Here is a 23,227-nt window from a genome sequence, read left to right as displayed (position 1 = left end):
GCGCTATAATCGGGGCTACTGATATTATCGTCAGTTTGAGAATGTAACTAAACGCCTACAGAATGATAGATCCTACATTACATAAATCTGCATCTATTTATTTCGGCACACTCTATCCCTTAGAATTCCTTGGATTTGACTTGTAATGTGCCAATTAATGAGAATGTTGACATAAATGATTTGTGTATGTCTTGGACCTAGGCTTAGCCAAGTACGAGAACAGCAGCATTACAAATTCCACGACGTAAACAGTGCAATTGAGGCTATAGAACTTTATAGAATAGCGCAAGGATCACTACTTAATTTGATGTGCCTGGTCTCATCGATTTATTCTTTTCGGCTTCTGGTCCATGAGATCAATTATTGTTGCAAAACATAGTCCTGAGGTACTATAGAGGCCGGTCCAGCTCCTCGTAGATACGAGTCTTTGAACTTTTATTGCTCAAGAATGTGGGCTATATATATCTAGCTCTAGCATAATTCTGTAGGCTACAGCGAAAAAATGGAAGAATGAAAATTAAAGGGTTTTATGAGTTATAGTTGTACTTGACCATTTTGACGGTGTAGGTATTTCAATATATATTTCCCGACGACCAGGCCGAGCCAAACAATTTATTGAAACTGAACTAGAAAACCAGTCGGTCAAGCGTCAGAACCTATCTTATACCATTATTAACCCTAGATAAAACTTAGATATCGTAGTAAAAACATCTTCAACTATCCCTATGTAACTTGGAGTATGCGTGTTGGAGTTTGGATGTTATGGGGTACAGTATCTGCCGAAGTCAATCGTGGTCGATAGCATTGCTGAGACAAGCATAGTAAGTATCGACAATGATCGACTCTGATATCATCGAATGATCATCTACGATAACCATAGGGCCATGACTGCATCATAATTCCAAGTCGATCTTCTGCACTGGAGTGATACTGAGTCAGGAAGCTGGGACACTGACGTGCCGAGGGGGCGGTGGCTGAGCTTCTGATAACCGATATGATAACAAACACCTCAGCCACACTTCCTGCAGCAGAAATTTAATTCTAAATTATTTTTTTTAAACATATTATATATTTTTTTTTCTGGTTACCCCCCCATCTCCCCCTCCTTTTAGACTACGTCAAACCAAAGTGAATTGATAGATACCATTCCATGCCACTAGTTTCACAATAGTGGCAGAGTACTCCGTACAGTGGACTGTCACTAAAAATTTCCAAGAATAGCAAACCGAAAGTCGAAAGAAGGGGATTTGAAGACAGCTGAACCAAGGCTAGCGCAACTCCCAAAGGTGTGGCAGTGATCGTCATTGTCTCCAGCCCAACTGGGAAACCCTGAAAAAGGACCAAATCATGTCAACGTTTGTAATAAGTGAGAAGGTTGGGTGTGGAAAGTGGAAACGGGGGTGTTCCTGAAAATTACCCATCCTTAGCATTGACAGCAAGTGTGAAACCGCGGCTGAACAGGGTGTCAAGGCTAAGGCCATGTCCAAGTCGCCCATTGGACTCGTCGTTTGCTTCCGACGAGCTTGGCTGATTTTAAGGATTTGAAGCTAGCGTCCTTGGTGGCTGTTGGGTTGACCAACGGTTGATTAACACGGCCTCTTGGGTGGGCAACCACGGTCCCCGCAAGGCTATATTTGGCCGTGTCACTATCCTCCTTTGGGTCTCGTCGAACGAGTCCCGCCCCCTGAAAAGAGGTGATCCAATATCCCAAGTGATTTGTCGGACGGCAGTTGGGGTACCGTACCGAACCGTATGGTAATTACCGCATAGGGCCCTGGTCAGGTTCAGGCGGTGTGAGAATCCACTCCAAAGTCATGAATCAGGTCAGCAGTTCCACTAACAATAGGGTGGTTGGCTGTGTTTCGTAAAATGTTTTTGATTCACTGAAGATCGTCTTGAATCTGTTCATGGGAAGAGACATCATTGTGGTGCTCGATGTGGATCAAATGCAACACGAATAACTCCGAGCGTGTTTTTGTCGTCTCGCGATTTATTGCGATGTCGTGATAGAGTATAGACTTCGACCATCACTGCGGCTATCTCCTTCCCCTGGCAGTTCAGCCATGCTGTCGAGGGATGTGGAATGCTGGGCCAGCAGGAAATGTCGGCCATTTCTCACTAGACGCTCCTACCAATGGAAGGCACGGATCGCGTCACACTTGTTCCACTGATATGAGGTGGCGAGCTGCTTATATGGACCTTGGTCTTGGTGACCTCAAGCTGATTGAATGCTAATGATCTGAACTTGTGGTACTCTGTATTAAAAGAAGGGAGGTCTTGTATATATTCAGTCCAGTCTAATGAGAGCGGTTACACAGGGCGCAGACCCTTAACAATAATTGGTTTTATCTATAAACATTCTAGTGTATAAATTAATCATCATGTGGAGTGATTTATGTGATTTGATGCTTGGCTGTATCAGTCAATAGGGAGTAAGATCTCAATTTTAGTCGTTCTCGGATGAATTACACATGCTGTATAGCTATGTCGAATATCTTCTCCTATGTATGTGCCGCGGACAATAGGTGTCATGTTCTCAGGATGCTTGAATGAAGAACTCAATACTCCAGCCGAAGCTATGTACTATTTCTCATTCACAATGGTTGAGGACGGACTTGATTAAAGTGTATGGATTTAATCACCTACTACAATACAAACGGGGTTAATGAGGAAAATGAATCACGGGGTGGGTAAAATGAATTACACGGGTAATAATCTTACTGGGATACAATACATGGACGGATGGTTGACCCTCTCTGTATGGAGTCTTTCTGGAATGGTTTCTCCCCTGATATCCAATCCATAGAGAGACCCCAAAAAGGAGATCGCGTCTCTTAAGAGGTATGTATTGTATGATGGAAAATTATTGTCCGGTGAGATCCTTATTCGGATCGGCTATCAGAATTCTCGTCAATAATCCTACTACTACAGGTATGGTTAAAAATATCAATAAAAGTGATCTATGATAACCTAGGATATTATTTTTGTTTGAAGATTTTCTTTTCTTTTCTTTTTTTTTTTTTTTTTTCCCACTGTTTAAGATCACAGTCTACTGGATTTAGTGTGGGACGCTCTAAGCCCGAACCAGAGATTTGGTCAAGAATCCTCGTCTCCACTCAATACCACCCCCAAACTTCGCCTTTCCCCCGACAATACACTGGCTGAGGCTAAAATACAAAAAAAAAAAACATAATAATAACTCGCCAGACCATTTTAACGGTGTGAAAGGGCAAGGCTGTCCTTCTCGTATCCAAATTTTTTTCTAATTCGTAGTTGGCTGTGCTCTGTACGTATGTTCCTTTGACTTGCCTCTCGTTAATAATTTTCTTTTTTTCTTTCCCTTTCCCTTTCTTCGATCACCTGCCCCCCTCAAAATAAAAATATCCCAAACTCCTTTTTGGGAAAACCTTCTTACTTTCCTTCCTCAGTTTATACACGCCTTTCTCTCTTCTTCACGTCTGGTGGTGCATCCCTCCGCGATTGGGTCCTGTACAGTGATAGCACTGTCTTCACTCAATCCCGCACCTTTCTGATTGAGTTCGCGGGCTTCTTTGATAGCCCTGGCGGCGTCTTCCACGTTCCTGCTGTGCCCGCACCCCCTCCGCCAGCTGTCTTTGAAATTCTTCGACATCTTTGGTGCTTTTTACATTTAAGTACCTACGACGTCGCCCTTTCGATCCGTGCCACCTTTTCGCGGTTCGGTTCATGTTTTGTTGTCACGTTGACCGAGTAGTATACAAATTGTTCTGTTTGACGTTCCTCCGGTCCGGGGATCTCGTTACCTCCTTGTTTTTCTGATACCCCTTTCCGTTTTTCCTTGCGCTCAAGTGCCCGCCCCCTCTTCTTTACATCTTCGCGAGTGCAGTTCGCGCGTTAGTATCGGTTTGTAACCATGGCCTACCAACCGCCTGGTAATAATAATGGTGCTCAGTCACCCAACTACAACGATAGCGGTCATCGACTGGAAGACCTGCCCCAAGGCGCCACTGTAAGTGCACGACCGCGATGTTGCGTGGATTCTTCTTCCGCCGCAGATGGCAGCGACACGAATTGTTCCGCATGAGCTGACACTGCGGTTCGTTCTTAGTATGAAGAGGAAGCTTCGAGAGGACTGCTTTCCAACCAACAGGGCGGACCTTTCGGTGGTCCTTTCGACGACCCTCATCATCGTGGCACCTCTCCCGTTCGGCCTACGTCGGGATACAGCTTGACGGAAACATATGCTCCGGACGCGGGTTTTCATGACCCTTACAGCACGACGGGCTCGGTGTACTCTGGCAACTCGGCAGAAAATCCCGCGGCTGCCTTTGGCGTCCCGGGTCGTGTAGCTTCTCCCTACGCTCGGAGTGAGACCTCCTCTACGGAAGCATGGCGCCAGCGCCAGGCTCCAGGAGGTACCGGCGGCGGTGGCCTCCGACGTTACGCTACCAGAAAGGTCAAGCTGGTTCAGGGTTCCGTCCTCAGTGTCGACTACCCCGTCCCCAGTGCCATCCAGAACGCCATCCAAGCCAAGTACAGGAATGACCTGGAGGGTGGCAGTGAGGAGTTTACCCACATGCGATGTGAGTTGAAATGCAGTCCATAAAAGTGTCGCATGGGAGCTAATCTGTCATCTCGCGCCATTAGACACCGCTGCCACATGTGATCCCAATGACTTTACCCTGCACAATGGTTACAATCTGCGTCCCGCTATGTATAACCGACACACCGAGCTGTTGATTGCGATTACCTACTATAACGAAGATAAGACCCTTACCGCTCGTACCTTGCACGGTGTTATGCAGAACATTCGCGACATTGTGAACCTCAAGAAGTCCGAGTTCTGGAACAAAGGTGGACCCGCCTGGCAGAAGATTGTGGTCGCTTTGGTCTTTGACGGTATTGATCCTTGTGATAAGGACACTCTGGATGTCCTCGCCACCGTCGGTATCTATCAGGACGGTGTCATGAAGCGTGACGTCGACGGCAAGGAGACCGTGGCTCATATTGTAAGCGTCATTCGGTCACGACGGACGAGCGTGAGCTAACAGGAAATAGTTCGAATACACCACCCAATTGTCTGTGACACCGAACCAGCAACTCATCCGGCCCACCGATGATGGCCCGACCACCTTGCCCCCGGTGCAGATGATGTTCTGCTTGAAGCAGAAGAACAGCAAAAAGATCAACTCACACAGATGGCTGTTCAATGCCTTCGGTCGTATTCTGAATCCGGAGGTTTGCATCCTTCTGGATGCCGGTACTAAGCCTGGCCAGAAGTCCCTCCTGGCGCTGTGGGAAGGTTTCTATAACGACAAGGATCTGGGAGGTGCTTGTGGTGAAATTCACGCAATGTTGGGTAAAGGCTGGAAGAACCTGATCAACCCCCTGGTCGCGGCCCAGAACTTCGAGTATAAGATCAGTAATATCCTCGATAAACCTCTGGAGAGTTCATTCGGTTACGTCAGTGTGTTGCCTGGTGCTTTCTCCGCCTATCGTTTCCGTGCCATCATGGGGCGACCCCTCGAGCAATATTTCCATGGTGATCACACCCTCTCCAAGCAGCTGGGTAAGAAGGGTATTGAGGGCATGAACATCTTCAAGAAGAACATGTTCTTGGCCGAAGATCGTATTCTCTGTTTCGAACTGGTCGCCAAGGCCGGCTCCAAATGGCACTTGTCCTACATCAAAGCCTCAAAGGGTGAAACTGACGTGCCGGAAGGTGTTGCTGAATTCATTTCTCAGCGTCGTCGTTGGTTGAACGGTTCTTTCGCGGCCGGTCTCTATTCGCTCATGCATTTCGGTCGAATGTACAAGAGTGGACATAACATCATCCGTATGTTCTTCTTGCACATTCAGATGTTGTACAACGTGTTCAACACTATCCTTACATGGTTTTCCCTGGCATCTTACTGGTTGACCACCACCGTCATCATGGACTTGGTCGGAACGCCAAGTGACAACAACAATCACAAAGGATTCCCCTTCGGTGCAGATGCGACCCCTATTATCAACACGATTGTCAAGTATATCTACCTCGGCTTGTTGCTCTTGCAGTTCATTCTTGCTCTCGGTAACCGTCCCAAGGGATCCCGCTTCTCGTACCTGACGTCTTTCGTCGTATTCGGTATCATTCAGATCTACGTTGTCGTCGACGCTTTGTACTTGGTTGTTCATGCATTCAGTGGCAAGGATGCGCTAGGTTTCACTACCGATCAGGGTGTCGGCGAGTTCCTCAAGTCGTTCTTCTCGTCTTCCGGTGCCGGTATCATTATTATCGCCCTGGCGGCTACTTTCGGTCTCTACTTCGTCGCTTCGTTCATGTACCTGGACCCGTGGCATATGTTCACCTCATTCCCCGCCTACATGTTCGTCCAGTCATCTTACATTAACGTTCTCAACGTGTATGCATTCAGCAACTGGCACGATGTCTCGTGGGGTACCAAGGGTTCTGATAAGGCCGATGCGCTCCCGTCTGCAACGACTACGAAGGAGGATGGCGGCAAGGACGCCGTCATCGAGGAAATCGACAAGCCCCAGGCGGATATTGACAGCCAATTTGAAGCCACTGTCAAGCGCGCTCTCACCCCCTACGTCCCCCCTGTGGAGAAGGATGAGAAGTCCTTGGATGATTCCTACAAGAGTTTCCGTACCCGTCTCGTGACGTTGTGGATCTTCAGTAATGCCTTCTTGGCGGTATGCATTACCAGTGACGGTATGGACAAGTTTGGATTCACGGTACGTCTAGTGATTGATTAATTCCCCTTTGGCCGAACGAACGGACTAACGTCTTTCCTTTTCTCCCTACAGAACACCGCTACCGAGCGTACGTCCCGTTTCTTCCAGGCTCTCCTGTGGTCGAACGCTGCTGTCGCACTTGTCCGTTTCATCGGTGCCTGTTGGTTCCTGGGTAAGACGGGTCTCATGTGCTGCTTCGCTCGTCGGTAGAATAGAGGCACGAAATGTAATGAAAACTGGGTGTCTTGTTCCCCTATGTGGATTGCAGGGGCTGGAGGAGTTATTCTTTGGCACATTTTTGTCGCAATTTTGTATTCTACATACGATCCGTTCTTTGTGTGTTTCGATTACTTTGAGCTGTTTTCGTTTCGCTATCATGGCTTGGTTTAAGCGGTCGAGATGGCCGCAGGTACTTGTGTTTTCTATAAAGTCTTAGCGGTTTAGAATCAATAGGGGGTGCATTGATGGCGCAACTTCACAAAAATCCAATGATAGACCTGAGGCTCTTAAGGCTCCCAAAGTTTTACCTAGAATCGGTTAGTTCCGTTATCCGAGGGCTTGGCGCATGGCGTCAGTTCATTAAATCAACTTGTCGCTTCTCCGCCTTCGTGACTTTGCGCCTCATGGTGGATGTGGATTGTCACTCATTGTTGAGTCTGGTCCCCTTGTCGTCTCCGAGGACCCTATTGATACCATTTTCTCCTCTCACTGAGATATTTCTGTCCTGATACCCTCCTCAAACGACCCTGACCCACAAGTCTGTGGTGGCGGAATCAATATGTTGAAGATATGGTCGATGGTCCGTTTATGACTCCAACGAAAGGCACCCTTGATCTTGGACTCCCAATAAACTAACCAGAACCGCCCACAGAAACAACAACAGCAGCAAGCTGAAAATGCCGAAGGCGCCTCCGGCAAGAAGAAAAAGAAGGTCACCGCCGCCCAGCTGCGCGTACAGCGGGGTACGTAGAAAAACCCAACCCCCCCGCCACCATACAACCCAGCGACGACAACAGGACCTAGACTAACAAGAAGAATCATGAAACATGGAAAACAGACCTTCAAGAACTCACCCTCGGAAGCACGATGAAAATGTCCTTTCCCAACCCCGACGATATCTTGAACTTCACCCTCACTATCGAACCCGACGAGGGCATGTATAAAGGCGGCGCGTTCCATTTCAGTTTCAACGTGAACCAGAATTTCCCCCATGATCCGCCCAAGGTTAAGTGTACGCAGAAGATTTATCATCCGAATATTGATCTCGAGGGAAATGTTTGTTTGAATATTCTTAGGGAGGATTGGAAGCCGGTGCTGAATTTGAATGCTGTTATTGTGGGCATGCAGGTTTGTTCTTTTCCCCCTTTCCTTTCCTTTTACCTTTTTTGGGAGTTTGGTTTGATGGCGGTGGTTTGGGCCTGGTGATCTGGTGTGTGTTTGTGTGTTTGTGTGCTAACTTTGTCTCGGTAGTTCCTCTTTCTCGAGCCGAACGCTTCCGATCCCCTGAATAAGGAAGCGGCTGATGATCTCCGCCAGAACCGGGAGGCGTTCAAACGGAACGTCCGGACATCGATGACGGGAGGCTCCGTCCGAAACGTGCAGTACGAGCGCGTGATGAAATGAGAGCCGGATCGCGCATGAGTGGGATAGATCGATCGATCGATGGCGGCTTAAGCATCAGTAGCCCTACGGGACTAGGGTCTGGTGTATCAACTCGGATGTCACAATGATTGATATGTTCGGGTCTGCATTCGGGAATATGCATATGAGATTGGAGGTGCTCGAGCTTTTTCTTGAGACCTTTGCATTACATTATACTATGGGATTAATTAGCGACTGGATAGATTCTTACGAAAGAAATGACTTGATTGGTTTTCCTGTCTGTAGTAACCCACAGTATGGGTAGTGCTACTTAACCTACTGATCTGGCTCTGGGGTAGATAGATACTACTACCTAGTAGCACTATACACCCAGCACACGCGCATACACAAGTACCAAAATCTACAAACTTACCACCGGACACAAAACCAGTATATATACAACCCTATTCAAACAACTAACCCATAGTAACTGCAAGCCTCAAATCAAATACTTCACATTCAATTCAACCTCACTGACTCACTCCCATAACATGTCCCCAACCCAACCAATGAGCCAACAACACCAGTCTCATTCCTTCTAGACATCTATAACGAGAAACGGACCGAAACGAAACAAAGCATCATCGGCTTATCCTTGACAAATCCAGTCGAGCGAGGTTCATGCATGGGTCATGATTCGAAAATTTACTCCTGGGCAGCGGCGCGCTCCTGCTCCAGACGAACGTAGTAGTTGTCACGGGCGCGGACGCGGGGGAGGTGGTAGCCTTTTTCTCTTCGTTAGTTTGGGGATCCCTTTGAGGATTGAGTTGGTGGATCAAGGATGATACGTACCGTACCACCAGAGGTAGCCGAAGGTAGTACCGAAACCTGGAAATATAGACATTAGTTATCCGTATTCTCTCGACATTATTGTTCGGGTCAGATTGCGCATTGCCGGAGGTAGTTGGATCTGAATTCGAGGTTCCCGTAGACCGGGTGACGTTCTGATTCATATTGCATTGTCCGACACGGGGAATCATGGCTTACCGAAAGCGGTGCTCAGGTCAAGGACGAGGTTCCGGCGGAGCATCTGTTGTATTTCTGTTAGTTTCTTGGTCACCTTTAAGGTGGGAAGTCTGGGGTAGGTCGAGGAGAAAGGTTGAAGGGTGCAAGGAACGTACGCCGGTGATGGGGGCGACAGCGGCCATTGTGAGGGATTGATGGTCTGAGGTGATTTAGAGTGCGGAGGTGTAGCGATTCAGCAGATATCGGCAACTGCTGGAGTGCGTGGTGGTGGGGAGCTGGAGGAGGGGAGAGGGAAGGATTGGTGGTGATGTGATGTTGAAAGTCGAGGTTGAAGCTTTCCGTTCCGGGCGTAAGCGACCGCTTTGAGTGGCCTGACTGGTTGGTTGCCGTCCGGGTGTTTCCTTGTCGTTTACTACTTCGTTTTTTTCATTTTATTTATTTATTTATTTTTTTATATGGGTGGAGAAACTTTTGGGGATTGGGGTATGGGGATTTAAGTGAGGTACTCTAGTTTACTACGATTTATCTATTTTTTCTCTTATTATTTAGAGCTGAAATGAATTGGACCTCATGGTCGCGTTACTCTGTTCCTGCCTCAGGCATAATGGATGCCACGTGACCCTCCATCAGACTTGCTGTTTGTCTCCGTCACTTCGGCACTTCTCCACGACATCAACATTAATCCGCCATGCTCGCCGCCGAGCCCAAGATCAAACGTTCCTCCTCATCGCTGCCGGAGCAGCTGAATGCCCCTGATGCCAAGCGTATAAAGCGCCCTTATCACCATCACCATCGCTTGCAAACGCCCGTGAATCCTGCGCTTCCAGAACCCGCCATCAACGATGATGCCTACGTCGACCACTTAATGAACCGCTCCATCGGGCAGACCTTACGAGAAACAGGATTTGATCTAGCCGATCCAGCAGCGCTGGAGAGTTTCCGCATTGCGACCGAAGAGTGTATGCTTCTTTAAGGTGTAACTGAAGGTGTTGTGAGGGAAGATATTGACCAGGCCTGTGCTTCTTAGATCTGCTGAAATTCGCGTCATATGTGCGCCAGTCGATGCTCTCGTCTCGTCGCATCCAACCCGTCCCCCATGATTTCGAACATGCGTTGAAGAAACACCGTGTGCGCGTGGACGATCTCCTGCCCCATGTGAAAACTCTACCGAATGTCGACCCTGTCCCCACGCTCTTGCCGAGCCCTCCGCCGGAAGAAGATGACTGCTTTAAGACTTTGCCGTCCCTGGGCCCGCAACTAAGTGGCGAAGACGACCGTGCGAGAAGCGCATACATCCCGAAGCATTTCCCCGAATTCCCTAGTAAACACACCTACCGACATACCCCCGTATTCACGGAGCGTGTACAAGACCCGCGGAAGATCCGGGAGCGCGCAACGGAGGATGGGCGGCATGGCGAGGAGGCCTTGCGCAAGCTTGCACGCGCAGCGTTTAAGGATAATCAGCTTGGTTCGTCGGGCCGGGATAAGAAGCCGTGGGGTCGGAGGACAGAGACGATGGATAGTATGTTTGAGAAGACGATTAAAGGTATTGCGAAGAAGATGCAGAAGAACACAACGGCTCCGGGTACTGCCACTCCCATGGAGATGGACTCTGGCGCGGTCGACTCGGATGTGAAGGCTCGGAACAGGGTGTCGCTGAGCATAGAATTGCCGCCCATCATCAACTGCGAGAGAGATCTCTGGCGTCGGACGACGACTGGGAATCGAAGGCCCGAGGAGAGGCCGCCGGGCAACAAAGAAGCTCCGGATATCTCGCGAGTGGATAGCTGGGTGAGCACATGAGCGATGGGACGAGGACAAATAAATCGGAATGGCGTCGGGCGTTTGACTTTTGTTTTATAGCCGTATTCGAGAAGATACCCATGCAGCAGAATTTAATATAAACATTGAGCATTATAAGCAGAGATCAGCCTGTCAGCGAGAACCAGGAGAACGAACGCCAATCAACACCGTAGCTATGCATGTAAGATAGACGACCCTCCTTCATTTGCTGTCCACTTTCGAGTTGCTCTCTGCAGCCTTGCGCTTCGCTTCTTCCTCCAATCTGATCGGCTCCCACGATGTCGTTTCCACTGTCAGCCCATTGGCACACCTAAGACTACCGTCAGCGACCGCATAACCGAAAACAAGGCGCGCCAGGCATACCGTCTGAACAACCGCACGACGGGCTTGCAGACCACCACTCCCGGCGCAGGGATCCCATCCTGCGGCGGATTACACGAGTACTGCACCATTTCCATGAGTTTGCATTTCTCCAGCTCGACGGGACCGCCCTTGCGACGTCGCTCTTGGAAGTTTTTGCGCACGATACTGACATGGTCGGGAAGGGCCTCGGCGGAGAAGATCGGGACAAGGGGAGCCATTGTTGAATTTCTTCGTATTTATATGACGACCAAGTGGATAATTGATTGGATTTGGTTGAGGAGGAGAATTGTGGCTCGTGGCTTTGAGGCGTTGGAGTGTAGTTAATTCGAGTTAATTCGGGGGTGGATTTGCGACGTTGAATTCATTTATCATGGGCGGGAACGAGCCGGATCCGATGCCGATGGGTTGCATATCGTTCATCTTCCATCTTCAATTTGTATCACTCTTTTTCTCAGTGGGTTGTGGGTGATACACTCACCACCAACTTATATTGATTATATCATACGTAATTCAATTGTTAGCCTGCTGAGATTAAATTGTTGGTGTTTTAATATGCCACAGCATTCATGATTGTCCCGAACGGCCGTGACAATGGCCGCGAGCTTTGGGGAGAAATTGCTGGCGGAGGTGTATGAGGAGAGTTTAGAGGAGGTCCGTATATTTCGTTTTACTTATCTGGCATGGTGTATGCAGTTCAAGGCCTTGGCTTGTTGTTAAACCGGCTGTTATGTGTTGAATGACTCGATGCTAATACCATGACAGCTCCTGCATGACTTGAGTTGCCTCTATGAGAGCAGCGAGAACACCCCGAGACAGCGTCTCGGAATCCAAGCACTTGATGACCTGCTGAGAGTCTTTATGCCGCTTCCTGCTGTTACTGCATGGGCACAAGCACAGCACCAGCCTCCAGAACCGACCATTGCTACTGGCCAAGACGAGCAAGAGCAAGTCTATCACGAAGGACCACCTATCCAATCAAACCCGGAACATGACCTAAACACCTATCCCAGAGAGCAGATCTTCCCACCGGCCCGTATTAGAAGTACGGAGCCAGTCGTGGAGATTTCGAGCACGTCTTCCGGCGCCGGCAAAACTCAGACCCTGTATTACTTGACTGCCATCGCGATCTTACCGTTTGAGTTTCACGGAGTCAAGCTCGGCCGGGAATCTGTAGTAGTCTTTATCGACACGGATGGCCGCTTTGACGCTGAGAGACTTGTGACTGTGGCTCGAGGAATTGTGCACAAGAAATTCAAGACTCAGAATGAGAACGCAGAGTCGACGACTACAGAAAGTGTGCCTTTGTATACTGAGGAAGACCTCGACAGCCTGCTGGTGACCTCCCTGCAACATGTCCACGTCTTCCGCCCTCAGTCCTCTGCGGCTCTTCTATCAACTCTCCAGTCAATGGATACCTATCTCCTCGACTTGACGCGACATTTCTCATCCGCCCGCCCGCTCCACACCATCATCATCGACAGCGCAAGTGCCTTTTTCTGGCAGGACAAACTACACGACGAAGTCGCCCGCACAGAGGACATCGGACGCCCCTACGAAGAGATCGAGAGCGAACGGCGCGAGAAAAAAAGCTTTTATCTGTTCGACATGTATGCGGATCTCGTCGCGGAATTGAAACGGCTACAGCAACTGTTTAGCTGTGCCGTCGTTTACACCACCATTGCATGGAGTGGGAGATCCATGCCTGGTCAATTGTCTACATCTGGGCCTTCTGGACCCTTTCCTTTGTTTGATCCCTCGGATGTCCCTGTCTCGCAGACTCCGTCGTTCCGGCCTTCACTTCCGGGGCCCTGGGGAGTGTTTTCGACTTTACGACTCGTTGTTCACCGGGATGTGGTTAGGCCTTTCCAGCCTGCGATGACGGTTCATGAGGCGCAGCGAGAAGCTCCGTTGCGGCAGGAGGTTGTCTTGAAGGGGCGATTTGTCGGATGGGTGAACGGTTGGGGCCGGGAAGACTGGCCTAGGAGAGTGGTGGAGGGATTGGACGAGAAGGATGGAGGAATGTTTGGGTTCTCTGTAGGGACGGACGGAGTGGACTTCAACTGATGTTTATGTGCTGTCTATCCGGCATGGTATCTCAGGTATGATATGTGCACAGGAGACATGTTCTATACAACGAAACGTCTATACGCACCATCTGTGTCCTGGATCAACTAAACAACTTCCCAATTGCCTCAACAGTGGTATTTCCTCCACTGAACACGATGCCAATATCCCAACCCTCTTCACCACCCTCCTTCTCCACGATCCTCCGAAACTCCTCATTAAACAAACAAACTGCCAAACCCACCACCGCACTCGGCTCAACTACCACCTTCATTCTCTCCAAGACTAGCCTCATCGCCGCCTTAATCTGCTCCTCCGTTACCGCAAATACGCCCTCCACCTTCTTCTTATCCGAAATAACCTCCCAGTTCAACAAGCCCACAGGAGTCCTCAACCCATCACCAATAGTCAACGACTTCACACTCGTCACCCGCTCCCCGGCCTCCAACCCCCGTCGACAATCATCCGCGCCCTCAAAACTCGGCTCCGCTCCAAAAACCTTCGTCTTCTTATCCGAAAAGAACGTCGCCACACCGGCATTCAAACCCCCACCACCGATAGGCGTAATCACCGCATCCAAACCCGACCCAGACGAACCATGGGCACTCAGCTGGGGGTTCTGCGCCAGAAGGTCCAGGTACTGCTCTTCGATTTCGAGACCTGTCGTGCCCTGGCCACAGATAATGTTGAAGTCGTCGTAGGGCGGAACTAGGATGGCGCCGGTTTGGCTCTGGACTTCGGCGACAACGGCTTCGCGCTCGGTGCTTGTTGACCCGCTGAAAACGACTTTCGTGGCGTAGGCTTTCGTGCCTTCGATTTTGGAGGTGGTGCTGATGCTGGGCATGACGATGTAGGAGGGGATGTTGAGCGTGGTGGATGCTAGGGCTAGGGCTTGGGCGTGGTTTCCTGGTTCCTTGTTAATTTACCTTCTTTACCTTCAACTGGTGAATTAAACACAATAACCCATATAGCCAATGAATACATGGACCCAAGAATAATCAAATAAGAAAAAAGCGAAAAGGGAAGAGAGAATAAGCGAATAAGAGAAATAGAAAGGAATACCAGAACTGTGCGTGACAACCCCCCTCCTTCTAACCTCCTCCTCACCCCTCTCCTCAATCAACCTCAGCAGAGCATGAAACGCTCCCCGGGCCTTAAACGCGCCAATGCGCTGCAGATTCTCGCATTTGAAGAAGAAACGGATGGTCGGGTTCGCAGGTGTCTGCCCCTCGTAGGGCGTTCCCTTCAACGCATCTGGGGTTTGGGGCGTGGAGGCTATTCCGTTGAGGGTTTTGTTGGTTAGTAGTGGCGTGCGGTGGATGTAGGGTTTGATGAGGGTGTGGGCGGCATGCACTTTGGATGGGGTTAAGGATTGGGCGAGGGATTGAGGGTCCATTTTTGCCTTTTCAGTTGTGATCTTCTGGGGTTTTGGTGTGGAGGAAGGAGGGTTTAATAGGGTGGGTATGAGTCTATTCATTAAAATATATGTGGTGGGGTTGAAGGTTGTGGAGTAAGAATTGAGGGGAGAGAGAGCTTACTACTTATCGGTTGATTGATAAGGCGGAGGTTATTACCGGAGCTTCTTTCTATGGGTATGAGTATGAGGATTGGCATATAGTACGGCGGTGCAGCACAGCACTGTGGCCCAGTCCTTCTCTTACTTTATGATATGATGAGAAGATGAAGCTGAGTGCAATCAAGAGTCGTTCCATTCTTTTATGTCTTGAGGCTGTGCACGCCTCAATCTTGGAGCCTGGACGGGCTGGAAAAAAGTAAATATGTGCCCAAGGCTTAGACTAAGGGTATATTAGTCGCGATCGCTTCTTTTTCTCGTTACAGGTTAACGTTATGCTCTACTTGGTATCTCAGAGAAACCATCGGTCACAGTTTCCATATCGATGCTGCAGAGCTTACTCTACTTCCCTCTTTCATCACATGGATTTGTTACTTTTGTCTCGAAAATGGAACAGTCAGAAAAGCTCCTCTCGAATGAGATCCGACTGTTGAACCTCCTGCCTGGCAAGTGGTCCGACCCGATTCACTGTACATGGCGCATCGTCTCGCTCAATGCCAAGAGGTGGTTGTTTATCTGGGTGATGCCTTCACTCCGAGCTTTTCCCAATCCTTTAACACCCCTTCAGGGACGAGGGAGGCTATATCACATACAATGACGCCTCACGAATGCTACTCTACGCCAGCTTTCAATGAGATAGATACCGGCCCTGTCTGGCGAAGGCCCCTGAGTCATCGGGATGGGAGCTATCTTTTCTGTTTTATCCAACTTCTAGCTGACGGAGTTGACATGGACAGGTTTCCGGCGGGCAAAAATCAAGGCGGCTTAGACGAAGTTACAGAAGCGTTAAGGCTATTTCTTTCCGCAGTCGCATGGTGGAAGAGGGTCTGGGTTATCCAAGAGGTGGTCATCACCAGCAGAATTATGATATTGTATGGCTCTATGCTTGCTCCGTGGGAGATGTTCGTTAAGGCCGCGAACCGCGTGCATAACAATCCTCAGATGGAGATTCCCTCACTCGCGGTAAACGACACGAAAGTCCTGGCGGAATTTTCACGGCGAATCCTCAGCATCGAGTCCATCCGAACCCGATGGCAGAGTCCTGAGCAGATAACATTGTTACAGCTCTTGCGCCAATTCAGTGGCAGAGCGGCCACAGACCCCAGAGATAAGGTCTATGCTTTGCTTGGTCTTGCAAAGGACAGGCCTTCTGTTGAGCCTAATTACGCGGCTTCAGAGCTGGATGTTTTCATTGACACTACTCTCGATATTATATCTAGAACAGGGAGCCTCGATGTATTGATGGGCGATTTCACAATGAAGAGTACTCACGCACTTCCCTCGTGGGTACCCGATTGGAGCTCACCCCTTGAGGCATCCATACAGAGCCGGGTAGAGAGTGTGAAACATTACACTGCATGCAAGAACTCTACAATCAATGTGCAACTGGAGGCATCGAATGAACTGTCGAGTGCATATAAGAAGAGTTATATAAGCCGAACGAAGTACGTTGGAGTAATTGAGAAGCACTACAGGTCTGAAGCAGGACCAATGTGCTTACGACTGCCTCAGCAAGGACATATATCTCCGCCGGCCTTGATCATCGAACCGATTATGGCCGTCGGAGAAACGATGTGGTCTGATGTAGTGCTAGTTTCGACAATTAGCTCATGGCTGGCGATAATCGCTGAATACTCGTTCCTTCTCGAGAAGATGATACCCCATGAAGACTTTCGAGAGCACCATGTGCTCTGACCTCGTGTTTGATGCAGTAACTGGCCAGTCTCGACGGCTATCTTCACTAGACAGAAATCTTATAGGATATTGGTTGGCGAGAGAAGTACCTGACTATACAGATGAATGCTTGTTACGGCCCTATCGACTTATGGAAGATACCGCGGATTTTGGTGCTCAAAACTTGAACTCAACTAGCATTCACCGTTCTGTTATACAAGCAACATACCGTCGAAGGTTCTTCATTACAGCACACGGTAGAATCGGTCTGGGCCCTGCCAGCATGAAGAAGGGCGACCGTGTCTTCATGCTCCTGGGAGGTAGAACACCATTTATCCTTCGGGGCCGTCACCATGATAAACCTTTCTCTAAAGATTGGTACGCGCGACCCGGCGCCCGCGAACCCTATGTGCAATCCCCAACCGCATACGAGCTTCTTGGAGACTGCTATGTTCATGAACGTATGGATGGGGAAGGCATCAATATTTGGGAAGATGTTGGTTCGAACCACCCCAGGCCTATTCATCGAGATCTTGGGGAAGCTGGGCATAGTACCTGGTAGCTCACACATCGGATCCATAGGTCATGAGGAAAAGTGTTTCGATATAAAAGAGGCCGGTACCCGGTGGCAGAAACAGGTTAGCAATTGGTATCAATCGGCAGAAGCATGGCAAGACGCGTACTCGGCGTTCTAGCATCAACTGGACGAGTCGGAGAGTTTTGCTTCGCGGCGACCATGCACGTAGATGGCAAATTGCCAAGCAAGACTATGACATTCTAGCATGGAAAAGTGCTAAAACGTGGTCGCAACACTCCCTGCAAGCTTGCGAGAAGGAAATCCGACATTGGCTTGAAGAACGGGAATTGGCAGCACAGAAGCTCAAGGAGGAAGGCCTTGATAACCGCAAAGAAGCGGTTGAAGCTGCAGAAAATGCCTCACTGACTACGTATCCCTCTGAGGAATGCCGGACGCGTCTAAAGTATTCGATTGCAGAAGTGGGACGAGAGAAATTTGCGATGGAAAATTCAAATCTATAGGTTAGGCGTGGAAGCCTTGATTATCGTGCTGGTCTGATAGGGGTTGCTCTGTTTCTTTACGGTTGATATGTTGCAGGGGATCTCTCTCCCTTATGAATGTATCGTGCCTTACCACTTCCACCTCGACGAAAAGGGTAGTATGGAAGCTCATTGAGACATATCATATAGTATTAGAAAGTTGTTCATGAAGTTGGGGCATCTATAATGTGCTTTTCTCCCCATATCTCCTGCCCTAACTCCTGCGCTGAAAGGCGCACGGTCCAAAAGAACGATATTTCTGGCACCAGTGCTCCCACAATTCCGCAATGCCGAGTCCCAACACGATGGGGCTCGATCAGACCCCTTGGGTGGAATATTATTGTGGGGATAATGATGCGCCAAGAGGCCCCGGTGCTTTGGGGTTCACCTCCACAATAAGTCAATACGAGGTTTAGATTGTTGATCTGCATCTGAAGCCCTCGGCTGTCGTGAGACCCGAACGGGAATTTCTGCCCTGACTCCACTCTTCACCTATAATCTCTTCAACATCCCTTCTGCGGCACCCTGAGACCTTATAACTTGCATTCAAGGTCATCCGGTGGTGACCGGTCCAGCTTACACCCTCACGCTGTGGCAAAAGATGGATGACTACTACTCCAGCCCGCCTGCTGGTTTCACTCTTCGGAGAAACGGCACCTGCACCGCGAATGAGAAAAATTGTGGCAACCCCTGGGGTGATTGGCATGATTGCTGCCCCGAGGGCACGTATTGCCAATCGGAAAGGAGTGATAATGATAGAAATGTCTGTTGTCGAACCAAGTCAGGTTGCAAATCATTAATCGAACAAGATCCGCACTGCGCCAACAATCAGACTTGGGACTTGTATAACAATGATGGCGATTACTTTTGCTGTCTGCAGGGGAAGCGGGGCGTTGTGCAAACCTTCAGCGAAGGTGGAGCAGGTATTGCCTGTGCAGATCCGGGGAGCGGGGAACTCGATAATCCTTCGCAGAGTCTACTTAATCTCATTGCAAGTGGTGAGTTCCAGCTTGAACTAGAACAAGCTGAAAAGGCATGACGAGCTAACACCGCATATCACTGGTTAACCAAAGGCACGCCATCCGCATCCGCATCAACATCAGTAACACCATCTACGTCTGCTGTACCAACCGAAACAAACACAGATACCCCGGCCGCAACAGAATCCAAGCCCGACACATCATCTAACAATGCCGGTGCTATTGCTGGTGGTGTTGTTGGTGGTTGTGCTGCCGTTGCACTTATAATCGCGTTGGTTTGGCTTCTACTCCGCCGACGACGACGACAGAAACAGGCCACTCCTATCATAAACCCCAATGCTGGTATACCGGCTACAGAGCACAAAGGTGTATCAGTAGCGGAGCTTGATAATACTCCGGTTCGCTCTGAGCTATCTGCCGATCCTAATACAATGGCCCATGAGCTGCCTGTCAATCTGCGTTAATAGGAGCAGTCGCGGTGACTGTATATGTATTTTGTTACATACAACCTCAATAACTTGAAAGCAGGAGGATGATCAAAGGCATTTCGGCTGTGATACCCTGTGATATTCGGTTTTCTTTTCTTGATACCCCCTGGTGCGGAATATTACTGTCCAGCCTAATGTGACTTTGTTCTTGTACATAACTTTTATTGCGGTCAGCAGCTTTGCATTTAACTCTGGCTCTTGTGATTGCCTTTGTGCTTCATATATTTACAGTCTAAATCTACTACCAATGTATAAATTCAAGATATATTCTTTTCTTTTTATATTATGTAGTTTTGGATAATGTTTATATTGAATGACTGGTCCATATACGTTAGAATAATTGAGTAAGTCCGTTATATCATTACGGATTAGAGTAACAGGCAGTCTAGGAAGTGTATTGATAGACGTTATTGTTAGGGTATGGGTTAGAAGCAGTGTGACGACCTATCTCTGCATAGTATACATTCCATTACTAGTATGAAAGACATTATCTAACATCTCATATAAACTTAATCCTTACCCCTACCGCGTAAAGTCTCATTAATATCAAATTTATGAACCGAAGGAGTCTTTGCCATGGATGGCCTGACACGCAGCAGCCATGGCAAACCTAGTTGCCAGGTACTCAAAGAGGCACCTTAGTTCCATGCTTCTGTGTCCACCAAGGCGAGCGATCCGAGACAGGATTAGCAGGCACTTTGACGGTCATCTTTCGCGGAGGGGACTTTCTACTCCGGCGAGCTCTTGTAGTCATCCGCTTCTTCAGATCGAGTTGTCCGTTGACACACTCCTTGCTACCCCATGCCGCATCGGCAGCAGCCTCCCACATCGCAGTAACATCTACAATCATCTCCGGTTCGTAGAAGAGGCGACAATCGGCCTTCTCGTACACAAACTGCGAGGGAAGCCCGTTCTCCAGGTTCTCCGGGAGGATATTGTCCCGTACGTTGATGGAGGTATCCGTCGAGCGGTTCGTGGGTAGGTCGCTCAGTTCCGTGAGCGCGGTCCAGTTAGCCTTGTGTTCCTGACCAGGTTTAGCTGAACCGATGGCCAGCTGGGCGAGAGAGTAAATGTAGGAGAAGGCGAAATTGTTGGACCCCTTGATACCGCCGATCCCCTGCATCGGGTCTGAGGACGGACGACCGCCGATAGCAATGCTCTTGACGCCGCCCTGGAGACGCATGAATTCGGAGAAGAGCGTGCAAGTCGATGCGCAGTAACCGTCATACAGCATGACGATGTCCTCGGCGGCAAAGGGCTGCGTGAAGTTCCGACGCGTGCCGTACCCCGTAATCTCCATGCCCATGCCATATGTCTCGTTGACAGTGGTTAGCGGGTCGTCCAGATCCCAGCGGATGATGCTTGTGTACTGGTCGCCGTTGTACTCGTGGGGACCGAACTTCTCCTCGAGAGAGGTGAAGTGCTTGCTTTGGAGGTTTAGGTCGTAGCGGTAGTTTGGTGGTGATTCGAACATTTGGATTTCGTTGAAGGTTGCGGTGTCGGGGTTGAAGTCTTCTGGGAGGACGGCGGAGAATTGCTCGGCCAAGGCGGCGAGGGCTTCGGTGTAGCGGAAGCGTGTGTACCCGTCTTGCACGATGCTGGGGAATAGCTGGCGGAAGGTGTCGTAGCCTTGGAGGATGTAGCCGCCTCCGTTGCCTGAGAGGTCGATGACGAGCTTGGTCTTGCCTGCAGCCTTTGCGTGGCGGAGGAATTTCTCAAGAACGGCTTGGAATTCGGCGGGCGTACTGGGCTCGAACGATAACATGCTCAGGACGGCGACTTCGGAGTTCTTGTCTGAGTCGAGGAAGTAGCCGGAGATGACGTTGTCCGAGCTGATAACTTCGGGATCAGGATAGCCAGGCGCTGGAGTAGCGGTTGCTGTCGCTACTGGCGATGATGTTGCTGACGCTGCAGATTCCGTGCTGGATGGTCCGGTGCAGAACTTTTGGTACATGCTTCGTCCATCGGTCACTCCGGTGAGATCGGCTTTGATCTGTGCTGTGGTTCGGTAGGATCTGGTGGTTCCGTTGGCGAACTCAATCGTCGTTGTATTTCCAGGGTATATGTATCCGTAGCGGGCACTTCCTGAGAAGTAACCGTCGAAGTCGGGGGTGCTTGCTGCAAAGGGCTTCGAGAAGAAAAGTGAGTTGTAGAGTGCGTCAGGATCGTTCAGACTTCCTAGTTGCGACCAATACTCGAGGTATTTCACCGCGTCTTCTCCATTGATTGATTTAACTGGAGATGGATCAAGTCCGCTCTCTACCTTTCCGACAATATCGGCTAATGAAGTTAGTGCCATTATCTCCGGGGGTTCTACTGACTTAGTAGGAACAAGCTTACTGTGCACATAGACCTGAGGAGTCTCCTTGCCATCTAAACTGACGGAAACCAGACCAACGTTACGGTGGAACGTCAGCACCTTGGTGAGAAGGTCCGGGAAGAAACGGAAGTGTCCGTCATGGGCGAGATTGAACGCCTTGAAGAGATCCGCTTGGAACTCATATTCACCGGCATATTTGTCAGACTTGATGTTGTCGTACACTTTGTTCAGTTCAGCCCAGATATCCACTGCCGGTTCGAGATAAGCGGAGGGTGGATCCTTGATGTATGAAGTATCTGATGCTCAATGTCAATGATCGTTGGCTACAAACCACAGATTATGGGATGGCTAAAGTCAACCTACCAGACTGCCACTCCACGTAAGGGAAAATCGACTCCATCAACCGGAGAGCCTCCGCCTTTCCCAAAGGAACTGACTTCAAGCAGGCCAGAGCAAGCTCACCATCCACGACCGGGGTAGCTACAACATTATGCACGTCAGTATAAAGGCCCCTGCAGCCAGAAACAACGTAGAATCCACACGAAACCGACCTGATGGTGAAGCCGCTAAAGTCCTAGATGCCCTACTGCTAATCTGTGCACATGCACTTCCGGTCCCATTTGTGGCAATTTGCCTCTTAAAATCTCCTGCTACTGCTCCTGCGGCCAGGGAGCCAACAAGAATAAGGCTCTGTAGCTGCATATTGAGATCCAAGGAGGCAACGACTGGACACACACCTACATGTCTCTAACCCTGTCGCAAGGATGGACAATATTCGTCTTATTTATGCTCATTTACTGCGCGGGGAACACCCCGGTGGCCCGTCGGGCGTCCGTGGGAGCTAAGACAGTAATTAAACTAGTTGCTGATAAGCCCTGCTCGTGGCCCCATTTTGATCACCTATCTCCACTTTACCAATGCACCGTCGGGGTAGACTCCGGTGAAGCTTTTCTTGGAAGGTGATTTGCATTGAGTCATGATAATGGAAGTCCACTTGTTCTCTAACCCCTGGTTTTAGTGCTGAGATATATTGAGATAGAGTGAACGGCTCTTCTGTCGGGGAAGCCTGGGGTATGTTAGGGTATAAACTCAATGGTTATATTGATCACCTTCCCGCTATATGACAGGGACTAATCCGCATCCAGCGCTAGTCAAGTAGCCCGTTATCTCCACAGTTGGATTACTCCGTACTATCCGACGCCTTATCTGAGTAAGACTCTACGTATTATCAACAGTTTCCAAGGTATCTTTGACTATAAATATATGGAAGAGATAGCAGTTGATATGTATCCCCTGGGCCTGCCACGGATATATCTTAAATGTAGATACTGTCTCGCGATTTGCACTCTTGATATGCATGCAAGAATAGCTCATAGGGTGTAGAGGCATCGTTGAAAGTTGTATTAGGAAGATGTGCTGGGGACGGGCCACTGTCGGGAATTAGAAATTAGAAATTACGACTACAAGTTCAATTGTCGGGTCTACTAGACTACAACAAGAGCTGAGTCGGCATTTGATTTCATCTTTCTACTTTTCCCTCTCTCGGCAAAACCCGATCAGTGCAGTGGATGATGATCAGTCA

At 49.3% G+C, this 23,227-nt stretch overlaps 11 protein-coding genes across 11 annotated transcripts; 7 read left to right on the top strand and 4 right to left on the bottom strand.

The window, feature by feature from the left end:
* The first annotated feature begins 3,230 nt into the window (after positions 1 to 3,230).
* Positions 3,231 to 7,221, top strand: chsG (chitin synthase class III). The gene is made up of 5 exons (XM_032065559.1): positions 3,231 to 3,988; positions 4,088 to 4,562; positions 4,627 to 4,988; positions 5,038 to 6,717; positions 6,790 to 7,221. The coding sequence occupies exons 1-5, from the start codon at positions 3,893 to 3,895 to the stop codon at positions 6,925 to 6,927; spliced, it is 2,751 nt and encodes a 916-aa protein (XP_031931594.1). The 5' UTR covers positions 3,231 to 3,892; the 3' UTR covers positions 6,928 to 7,221.
* Positions 7,222 to 7,325: 104 nt separating this feature from the next.
* Positions 7,326 to 8,569, top strand: BDV27DRAFT_39828 (NEDD8-conjugating protein UBC12). The gene is made up of 4 exons (XM_032076532.1): positions 7,326 to 7,516; positions 7,589 to 7,679; positions 7,775 to 8,064; positions 8,188 to 8,569. Exons 1-4 carry the CDS (start codon positions 7,496 to 7,498, stop codon positions 8,338 to 8,340), a joined length of 555 nt encoding a protein of 184 aa, XP_031931593.1. The 5' UTR covers positions 7,326 to 7,495; the 3' UTR covers positions 8,341 to 8,569.
* Positions 8,570 to 8,571: 2 nt separating this feature from the next.
* Positions 8,572 to 9,636, bottom strand: BDV27DRAFT_122152 (cytochrome c oxidase subunit VIIa). The gene is made up of 4 exons (XM_032065558.1): positions 9,480 to 9,636; positions 9,346 to 9,388; positions 9,151 to 9,186; positions 8,572 to 9,083 (listed from the first exon to the last, which is right to left on the bottom strand). Exons 1-4 carry the CDS (start codon positions 9,504 to 9,506, stop codon positions 9,004 to 9,006), a joined length of 186 nt encoding a protein of 61 aa, XP_031931592.1. The 5' UTR covers positions 9,507 to 9,636; the 3' UTR covers positions 8,572 to 9,003.
* A 248-nt stretch (positions 9,637 to 9,884) lies between these two features.
* BDV27DRAFT_39821 (TBP-associated factor 8 family protein) lies at positions 9,885 to 11,274 on the top strand. The gene is made up of 2 exons (XM_032076531.1): positions 9,885 to 10,283; positions 10,352 to 11,274. The coding sequence occupies exons 1-2, from the start codon at positions 10,013 to 10,015 to the stop codon at positions 11,125 to 11,127; spliced, it is 1,047 nt and encodes a 348-aa protein (XP_031931591.1). The 5' UTR covers positions 9,885 to 10,012; the 3' UTR covers positions 11,128 to 11,274.
* BDV27DRAFT_39817 (uncharacterized protein) lies at positions 11,228 to 11,905 on the bottom strand. The gene is made up of 2 exons (XM_032076530.1): positions 11,491 to 11,905; positions 11,228 to 11,437 (listed from the first exon to the last, which is right to left on the bottom strand). The coding sequence occupies exons 1-2, from the start codon at positions 11,706 to 11,708 to the stop codon at positions 11,329 to 11,331; spliced, it is 327 nt and encodes a 108-aa protein (XP_031931590.1). The 5' UTR covers positions 11,709 to 11,905; the 3' UTR covers positions 11,228 to 11,328.
* A 52-nt stretch (positions 11,906 to 11,957) lies between these two features.
* BDV27DRAFT_39813 (putative Rad51 family DNA repair protein) lies at positions 11,958 to 13,606 on the top strand. The gene is made up of 2 exons (XM_032076529.1): positions 11,958 to 12,141; positions 12,253 to 13,606. The coding sequence occupies exons 1-2, from the start codon at positions 12,082 to 12,084 to the stop codon at positions 13,552 to 13,554; spliced, it is 1,362 nt and encodes a 453-aa protein (XP_031931589.1). The 5' UTR covers positions 11,958 to 12,081; the 3' UTR covers positions 13,555 to 13,606.
* Positions 13,607 to 13,657: 51 nt separating this feature from the next.
* BDV27DRAFT_153890 (threonine/serine dehydratase) lies at positions 13,658 to 14,950 on the bottom strand (the record flags this gene model as incomplete). Its single annotated transcript, XM_032071870.1, has 2 exons — positions 13,658 to 14,460; positions 14,662 to 14,950. The coding sequence occupies 2 exons, from the start codon at positions 14,948 to 14,950 to the stop codon at positions 13,658 to 13,660; spliced, it is 1,092 nt and encodes a 363-aa protein (XP_031931588.1).
* A 771-nt stretch (positions 14,951 to 15,721) lies between these two features.
* BDV27DRAFT_153889 (uncharacterized protein) lies at positions 15,722 to 16,822 on the top strand (the record flags this gene model as incomplete). Its single annotated transcript, XM_032071869.1, has 1 exon — positions 15,722 to 16,822. One exon carries the CDS (start codon positions 15,722 to 15,724, stop codon positions 16,820 to 16,822), a length of 1,101 nt encoding a protein of 366 aa, XP_031931587.1.
* A 281-nt stretch (positions 16,823 to 17,103) lies between these two features.
* Positions 17,104 to 17,913, top strand: BDV27DRAFT_122146 (uncharacterized protein). Its single transcript, XM_032065557.1, has one exon. It carries the CDS (start codon positions 17,155 to 17,157, stop codon positions 17,494 to 17,496), a length of 342 nt encoding a protein of 113 aa, XP_031931586.1. The 5' UTR covers positions 17,104 to 17,154; the 3' UTR covers positions 17,497 to 17,913.
* A 545-nt stretch (positions 17,914 to 18,458) lies between these two features.
* Positions 18,459 to 19,301, top strand: BDV27DRAFT_167769 (uncharacterized protein; the record flags this gene model as incomplete). The annotated part of the gene is made up of 2 exons (XM_032074583.1): positions 18,459 to 18,855; positions 18,931 to 19,301. The coding sequence occupies 2 exons, from the start codon at positions 18,459 to 18,461 to the stop codon at positions 19,299 to 19,301; spliced, it is 768 nt and encodes a 255-aa protein (XP_031931585.1).
* A 476-nt stretch (positions 19,302 to 19,777) lies between these two features.
* Positions 19,778 to 22,369, bottom strand: BDV27DRAFT_122145 (uncharacterized protein). Its single transcript, XM_032065556.1, has 4 exons — positions 22,197 to 22,369; positions 22,009 to 22,125; positions 21,666 to 21,941; positions 19,778 to 21,605 (listed from the first exon to the last, which is right to left on the bottom strand). Exons 1-4 carry the CDS (start codon positions 22,345 to 22,347, stop codon positions 19,951 to 19,953), a joined length of 2,199 nt encoding a protein of 732 aa, XP_031931584.1. The 5' UTR covers positions 22,348 to 22,369; the 3' UTR covers positions 19,778 to 19,950.
* Between the last annotated feature and the right edge of the window lie 858 nt (positions 22,370 to 23,227).

This window comes from Aspergillus caelatus (genome assembly GCF_009193585.1).
Source record: "Aspergillus caelatus strain CBS 763.97 unplaced genomic scaffold BDV27scaffold_21, whole genome shotgun sequence".
NCBI classification, from domain to species: domain Eukaryota; kingdom Fungi; phylum Ascomycota; class Eurotiomycetes; order Eurotiales; family Aspergillaceae; genus Aspergillus; species Aspergillus caelatus.
The sequence above is the reverse complement of the archived record's forward strand: the minus strand, read 5'-3'. Positions and strand labels throughout refer to the sequence as shown.